Source organism: Scylla paramamosain, unplaced genomic scaffold (assembly GCF_035594125.1).
Source record: "Scylla paramamosain isolate STU-SP2022 unplaced genomic scaffold, ASM3559412v1 Contig2, whole genome shotgun sequence".
In the NCBI taxonomy this organism is placed as follows: Eukaryota; Metazoa; Arthropoda; class Malacostraca; order Decapoda; family Portunidae; genus Scylla; species Scylla paramamosain.
Window position 1 is genome coordinate 2,977,501 of NW_026973667.1, and position 8,574 is coordinate 2,986,074.

Sequence of the window (8,574 nt, forward strand, 5' to 3'; positions counted from 1 at the left end):
ACTAAAACCATAAAAACAGCCCAAACTACCGCAAAACAGCCCAAAAACACGCATCAACACAAAAAACAGCCCAAAACAACCCAAAAACGGTCCAAACACAAAAAAACAGCCCAAATCACCACAAAACAGCCCAAAACACAAAAAACAGCCCAAATCACCAAAAAACAGCCCAAATCACCAAAAAACAGCCCAAATCACCACAAAACAGCCCACATCACCAAAAAATCGCCCAAATCACCACAAAAACCGCCAAAAAACACGAAAACTAGCCCAAACATACGCCACAACCTCCCGCAGCCTAGCCAGGGTTCGCCAGACACCCGGAGCGCCAAGACACAACTAGTGGAGTCCCAGCAGGTGGTGGCTCTCAATGCACTGCAGTTTGGGTACAAGTTGACACAGGCACAGAAGAAGCTGCTGCAAGATTTAACCCCAAAAGCCAGAAGGGAATTAGAAGAGAGAACTGCAAAGGTACGTACGTGTGTGTGTGTGTGTGTGTGTGTTCTTTTTGCTATTATCATTACTGTTACTATTCTTATTATAGTGAGATGCATGAATTAATAAGTAAAAAAAATAACACACAAATATTTCCTAACAAACTGCAAGAGAATGAAGGAATTAATAAAAAAAAACTAATAAATGTAAATAAAAGTAACGATTGCACACACACCTTTAAATTACCTGTACAAATCATTATTATTATTATTATTATTATTATTATTATTATTATTATTATTATTATTATTATTATTGTTGTTGTTGTTGTTTAAATTTGTGTTCTTTATTTTTTTTTATTATCAAGAAAGTATCTAGTTTTTATTTCAGGTTTTGTTTGTTTGTTGTTGTTGTTGTTGTTGTTGTTGTTGTTGTTGTTGTTGTTGTTTATTTTTAGTAAGATTTGGTTTTCTTTTCTGTATTTCCTCCTCCTCCTCTTCCTCTTCTTTTTTTTCTTTTCTTCCTTTTCTCTTTTCTTTTACCCTCCTCCTCTTCTCCTTTTATCATCTTCCACCTCCTCTTCTGTTTCATTTACTTCCTTCTCCTTCTCCTCTTCCTATTTTTCCTCCTCCTCCTCCTCCTCCTCTTCTTATCATTTCATCCTCTTTTCCTTTCCTTCCTCATCTTTCTCTTCTTATCCTCCTCCTCCTCTCCTCTCCTTACCCCCACTTCTTATCCCCCTTAACACACACACACACACACACACACACACAACACTTACCCTTTCCTTCCCCTCCCCTCCCCCTCCCCTCCCCTCCCATTCCTCCCCATCAGACTCGCATTGCCCAGGACCGCGTGTACCTTACTCACCTCCGCCACAAGCACCAGATTGTACCAAGGCGCGGCGGGGGAGAGGAGATAGTCTCTCTCGCCAACCGCACCATCAGGTTTCCAGTGCTGCTGAAGAAGGCGCCTTTGGAACTGTGGCCAGAGCAGTACCGGGTGTATTATAACCTGTGAGTGTTGGGGGGGAAGGGTGAGGGAAAGGGGTGAGGGAAAGGGTTGAGAGAAAGGGTTGAGGGGTGTTTAGTGGGGATGAGGAAGGAAGGGTGTGTGTGTGTGTGTGTGTGTGTGTGTGTGTGTGTGTGTGTGTGTGTGTGTGTGTGTGTGTGTGTGTGTGTGTGTGTGTGTGTGTGTGTGTAATCAATATTCTCAGTCTTTCACCACTATTCTGTCCACGTCCCTAATGCAAGAGTTAACCAGTATTCTCAGTCTTTCACCACTATTCTGTCCACCTCCCTAATGCAAGAGTTAACCAGTATTCTCAATCTTTCACCACTATTCCGTCCACCTCCCTAATGCAAGAGTTAACCAGTATTCTCAATCTTTCACCACTATTCTGTCCACCTCCCTAATGCAAGAGTTAACCAGTATTCTCAATCTTTCACCACTATTCTGTCCACCTCCCTAATGCAAGAGTTAACCAGTATTCTCAATCTTTCACCCTCCAACCAAACCAACCCGAACCAACCCTAACCTAACCTCCCCGCCCCCCCAGAACACACTATCCGTGGGTGAAGAGCAAAGACTGTGAGCGATTCAGCACCACTTTCACCCCCCCAGGAACCCTCCCCACACGCGGCCTGGCCTCCTTCCCCTCTTCTGGCAACACTTGGGTCAGGTAAGAGAGAGAGAGAGGTGGGGATGACAGGTGTAAACAGACAGGTGTGTTTGGTGTAGGCCTGGTGGCTTCCTGCACCAACCCTTGTGTTCTTGTGTACTAAAGTCTCTCTCTCTCTCTCTCTCTCTCTCTCTCTCTCTCTCTCTCTCTCTCTCTCTCTCTCTCTCTCTCCCCTTACAGATATTTAATAGAAGGTGCAACTGGTATCTTCACTGGTTCCATGTATGATGATACGTCCCTCATGATGAAAGGTGAGAGAGTGTGTAGATAAGACAGATAGATAGATAGATAGATAGATAGATGGACAGACAGACATATAGATGGATAGATAGATGGATGGATGGATGGATAAGCGAATGGTCATAGACAGAGAGGTGGATGATAAAAGATAAGATTAAGACAAGGAAGTAATGATGAAAAGAGGATGAAAGACGAAAATAAATAAGTAAAGCAACAATGATGAAAAGATGAAAAGAGAAAAGACAAACAGACGGAAGATGAAAGATAAAATAGCAAAAAAATAAAAGAGAAAGATTTGAAACTGACAGATTAACAAGATTTCTGCATTCCAAAGGCTCTAGTTGAAGTGACGCGGGTTTTCAAGGGTGTTTTTACGGTTCCAGTGACAGATTAACATGATTTCTACATTCCAAAGGGTCTAGTTGAAGTGACGCGGGTTTTCAAGGGTGTTTTTACGGTTCCAGTGACAGATTAACAAGATTTCTACACTCCAAAGGCTCTAGTTGAAGTGACGCGGGTTTTCAAGGGTGTTTTTACGGTTCCAGTGACAGATTAACAAGATTTCTACATTCCAAAGGCTCTAGTTGAAGTGACGCGGGTTTTCAAGGGTGTTTTTACGGTTCTAGTGACAGATTAACAAGATTTCTACATTCCAAAGGCTCTAGTTGAAGTGATGCGGGTTTTCAAGGGTGTTTTTACGGTTCTAGTGACAAATTAACAAGATTTCTACATTCCAAAGGCTCTAGTTGAAGTGACGCGGGTTTTCAAGGGTGTTTTTACGGTTCTAGTGACAGATTAACAAGATTTCTACATTCCAAAGGCTCTAGTTGAAGTTACACGCGGGTTTTCAAGGGTGTTTTTAAGGTTCCAGTGACAGATTAACATGATTTCTGCATTATTAACAGGAGAAACACTCTTGAGAACCCGGCTAGGCATCTCTGTGGCCTTGGAAAACAGTCGTGGTGAGAGAGCAGGGCGTTAATGAATACTGATCTCTCCTTCCCCCCCCCTCTCTCTCTCTCTCTCCCCAGGCATGTACGGGGAGTGGCTGGTGTACAACTCAGGCATGACAGTGGTGCAGAAGAGTCACGGATTCACCACTGGGGAAGCCATGACACTTGACAGGGACATTAGGGTGGGTATTGCCTATCACTGTATCATAACTCAACCTTCGCTAACCTAACCTAACATAACCTAACCTAGCTCAACCTTCGCTAACCTAACCTAACCTAACCTAGCATAACCTAACCTAACCTAACCTAACCTAGCATAACCTAACCTAACATAACCTAACCTAACCAAACCTAACCTAGCATAACCTAACCTAACCTAACCTAACCTAACTTAACCTAACCTAACCTAACATAACCTAACCTAACCTAACCTAACCTAACCTAACCCAACTGAGACTAAATTCTCCTCCTCCTCCTCCTCCTCTTCCTCCTCTTGACCCTCCTCCTCTTCCACAGACGGGGCACAACCACCTTCAGGAGTTGGGATATCAAGGCGTGGTGGTGATTCGTAACCCTTTCAAGGCCTTAATTTCCCATCGACACCTGGACGTTGGTGGTCACACTGGTTTTGCCCCTAAAGCTCATTTTCTCGGCCAAGGTGGGTGGTGGGGGGGTCTGCGAGGGTGTTGGGGGGCTGTGGGGGGGCTGGGATGTTGGGGGTGATGCTGTAATCATAGTTTTTCTTGTTTTTTGTTGTTTTTTTGGGTTTTTCTGTTTGTAATCGTTTTTTTTTTTTGTTTTGTTTTCTTTCTTTTTGCATTTTCTGCGTTTGTAGTTTTAGTTTTTCTTGTTTTCTTGTTTATTTATTTATTTTTTCTTGTGTTCGTGTTTTGTGTGTGTGTGTGTGTGTGTGTGTGTGTGTGTGTGTGTGTGTGTGTGTGTGTGTGTGTGTGTGTGTGTACAAGTCCTTCCTTCTTTGAGTTCCTGTACGTTTTCTCTCTCTCTCTCTCTCTCTCTCTCTCTCTCTCTCTCTCTCTCTCTCTCTCTCTCTCTCTCTCTCTCTCTCTCTCTCTCTCTCTCTCTCTTGCTGTGTCTATATCAAGTCCTTCCCTTCTCTATACACTGTTTGCCTCTATCGCCTCTCCCAGTCCATACCAGTCATTTATATACTGACAAACACACACACACACACACACACACACACACACACACACACACACACACACACACACACACACACACACGCCCATTTCTTAACCTAACTACCAATTCACAGGATGGGTGGAGTTCGTGACCCTCAAAATAAGACTTTGGCGTGACTTCTACGAGGACTGGGTGAGGAAAACGCAGCCCAACGACATCTGTGTGACCCACTACGAACTACTGCGAGAAGACCCCGTTAGAGAGATGCGGGGGATACTAAAATACCTCAAGATCCCTGAAGACAAGGCTAGGTTAGTTTGTCTCGGGAAAAATCTTGACGGCCTTTTCAAGCGCAAACCGAGGCGTAATCTTGATCTTAATTTTAATCCGTTTACAGATGAATTGAGAGGTTTGATATATGATGCTATAGACGCTCTTGATGTAGCGCTGAGGGAGAGAGGGAAGGAGGGCCTGCCTGTTGATAAATATGAGATGTATGATAAGACTGAGGCAGACGCGATGAGGAGAAGGAGCAAAGATGGTAATGCTTTTAAGAAGTTTGCGTGAGTGGCTGGCTGGAAAATTGAAGGATATGTGAGTCTGGGCTGGAATATTGAGGTTATGTGAGTGTTTGTGCTGGAAAATTGAGTTTTTGAGTGTTTGTGCTGGAAAATTGAGATTTTGTGAGTGTTTGGGCTGGAAAATTGAGATTTTTTTAAGTGGGCTGGAAAATTGAAGGATTTTTTTTTGTGTTTGGATTGAAACACTGAGGTTTTGTGAGTGTTTGGACTGGAAAATCACCCTTACCCTTCCCTTTGTCGTAACCCTCCTTACCTTTAAGGGAAGGCAGAGGCTACGCAGGAACTGCACTAATTCTTTACATAGCAAACACTGCAAGGTCAGGTCCAGGTCAGCGAGAGTTAAGGGCGGGGTTCTCACAGTGAGGTAAGCCACAAACGCAGTTCACAAACGTTAACACTAACTATTGACAGTAATGAACACATTGCAGCGATACTCGCAGGCAACGAAGGACCAGAACTCCACCACGTGTTAACACATGGAGTGACCTTTCAGTAAATCTTGACGTCACTATTCACTTGACATAAGCAAGGCTTTATCGACCAACTCAGCTCATTCAGCAACACCTAACACATTAACAAGTAAGGACACACCCAGCATTATCACATCAAACAATGATGAAATGCAACATTGAAACATTAGCACTACATGCGAAGTGCCACAAAGGATATGAAAGTCACTCATCAAGATTCACCATTACATCAACACAAGGACAGTGACGTGCAGTATGTGGGGGCCACACTGTACTGAAACAACATTTTAAATCGAGACACACAAGGCACTTGGGAAGAATGTTCCAAGTATTACTCACGCCCAAGACGAGGCACAGAAGGAGTGGCAGCCTCGTGGTGGTGTGGAGTGTGAGGGGAGGGAGCAGCCTGCACACACGTGTAACACTCTCCACTCCTGGAGTGTAGTTAGGTCTGAGAGAATCGTTCGCTGCTTCGCCTTGTATTCATTTTGACGGCGGCAACGTCGACCTACGTACATTGCTACCCACCACTACATCACGAGTTGTCCTTAAGGTGCAAAATCTAGGCAGTCAGTACACTCATCTCTTCCTTCACTCCACACCATCACCAGGATGCTTACACTTCACTGTGGCTGCGTGAGAAACATGTCTCATAGGGAAGAGCCATGTATGTCCGCTCGTAGCGAACATACATGGCTTTTCTATGTCCTTGTAGCTCGTGCATTACTGAGGTAACAGTGGGTCACTGTTTTGTGTTTTGTGAGGTCAGCGACTGTAAGGTTACTTGGTGGATCAGATGCACCGGGAGCGTGGACCCTTAGAGGAGCGTGGACCACAAGACAGATACTGGGTTGCGGTGGCGAAGGGGATTGGTGGTTGACAGGGAGCACGTGGGCAGCTAGGATGTCAAGGGCCTCGGGTGAGGCACCATCCGCGGCTGGGGAAAGAAGGTCAGGGAGGACGTCAAGGACCTCCCATTCCCAGCCCTCAAGTAAGGGGCCAGAGACAGCTGTGACGGGTGGACGCTGAGAGGAGCCCCGTCCACCACTGTGCCCAGAGAGGCAGCGTACAGCACAGCTAGGAACAACATGCAGAACACCTGTACCATTCACCGTCTGCCTCACTTTGGTGGGAGTGTCGGCATGGCACACCGTGGTCAAGGCCGCGGGAACGTCCACAGAATATGCTCACCCAGTCGGCAGCCAGCAGAAATAAGGGCGGAAGTACAGCACCACCCTCGCAGGACATAATGATACAATTTCTGATTGACCAAGAGAGAGAACAATTTCCAGGACAGGAGAGTTAATGGTATACATCCAGCCAGGTATATTGTCCAGCCAGGGGACAAAGGAATAAAGAATCATGCTGCCTGCACTCATCAAAGTCTGGAAGCAACACAACGTCATGTAGTCTTGGTCACCTTCACGCAGCGCTCGGGTGTGGCAGGCACTGTCCTGTTCCTGACCAGGGATGACGTGAGTGGGTGGCGTGGCCTCACGAGGGGTCATGTCGGGGGTGTTACTATGGATGGTGTAGGCAATGGCGTCGTCGGGGGCAGCGCTACAGGCCTGGGTGCCTTGGCTACAACAAGATTCAAGAGCGTGGGCACGAGAGCAGGTTAACTCGTTGCGCACATAAACGCAACATCCAGCTTTCGATTGAAAATGAGGACAGAAAAAGTAGGAGGGAAGAGAAAAGAGGCTACTGTCAGTTGCTTCAGACACCTGTGTGGCAGTGAGGGAAAGATGAGGTTTGGTAGAGGAGCGGCCTGTCTGCAGTTCTGAATGGGTGAAGGGCGACGATCATGTTGTGCTGCACGTGAGAGGAAGTTAGCGTCGTGCTTGTGGTGTATACTTCCTGGATTAGGTCAGGTATTCATTATAACGGCGGTGCTCTGCAGATTGAAAATTAGATCTAAGACCGCAAATGTTGCAGAAATTAATGAAAAGTTGAGGGGGGCTGTCAAGACACTTCGGGTCGATACCAGAAGAGCAGTTCGACCTGGAGACATTTGTGGTCCCCTCCCCAGATGGGGACTCCGAGGCTGCTGTAGGAGTCGCCATGATTTTTAATTTTGAGTGAAGGGTGTGTGTGTTATTTGGTGCTTGTAGTTTTGTGTGGAGGAAGAGAGTTGTCTTTAGAGGCCAAGCTGTGACTGCCCCCTTGTGTTGTGAGACACAAAGGGAAACGTTCAGAGCGGTCACAGCTGGCTGTAATGACAAGTTCACAGCACCGCCTGATATCACATATCAGTTTTGTGACTTTGGGCTGGAACACTCAGGTTTTGTGAGTGTTTGGGCTGGAACATTAAGGTTTTGTAGGTGTTTGGGCTGGAAAATTGGGATACGTGTGTTTGGGCTGGAACACTTGGATTTCTTGAGTGTTTGGGCTGGATATGTGAAGAAAGTGTTGTAAAAGTGAGAGTTGGGCTGGAAATTGTTGAAAAATGTGATTTGAACAGAAAACATTATGAGTTAAAGGGAGATAAAATATTGAGTTACACAGAGAAAAAAAAAAAATACTGCGAGTTTATATCTTCAGTAAAAAAAAAAAATTGCAAGTTAAAGAAGAAAAGAGTGTTGTGTTTTTATTTATTTATTTTGGGCAATGTTGGTATTTTGTGGGAAAACTACAAATAAAGTTTCCTTTTCCTTTCTAGTTCAAGAGGAAAGATTATTTTTCTGTGAGACTTTAATATACAAGTATTTTTGTAAGAATGTCTCTAAATAAAACGAAAAAAAGAATAGATGCATTAGGAATAAAAAAATTTATACCATTCTCAGTATTAAAAAAATAACAAAATAAAATAAAAGCTTCACTTAATATTACAGCAATCAAGATGATTACTTTATATATATATATATATATATATATATATATATATATATATATATATATATATATATATATATATATATATATATATATATATATATATATATATATATATATATATATATATATATATATATAACTTTACAATAAAACAAATAAAATAATAATAAAATACGATGTGCCTTTACACAATGTTCAAAAATAAAAAATATATATATATTTCAATTCCTCAGTGT

At 43.7% G+C, this 8,574-nt stretch overlaps 1 protein-coding gene across 2 annotated transcripts in view; it reads left to right on the plus strand.

The window, feature by feature from the left end:
* Positions 1-6,064, plus strand: part of LOC135095990 (uncharacterized) — a 17,745-nt gene extending 11,681 nt beyond the window's left edge. For both annotated transcript variants that reach the window (XM_063997156.1, XM_063997157.1), the window contains exons 3-9: positions 298-471; positions 1,270-1,451; positions 1,994-2,116; positions 2,297-2,367; positions 3,388-3,491; positions 3,826-3,967; positions 4,586-6,064. In XM_063997156.1, the coding sequence (XP_063853226.1) occupies positions 298-471; positions 1,270-1,451; positions 1,994-2,116; positions 2,297-2,367; positions 3,388-3,491; positions 3,826-3,967; positions 4,586-5,019 (1,230 nt within the window). In that variant the 3' untranslated portion in view covers positions 5,020-6,064. The remainder of the gene's footprint in view (positions 1-297; positions 472-1,269; positions 1,452-1,993; positions 2,117-2,296; positions 2,368-3,387; positions 3,492-3,825; positions 3,968-4,585) is intronic.
* Positions 6,065-8,574: the final 2,510 nt, after the last annotated feature.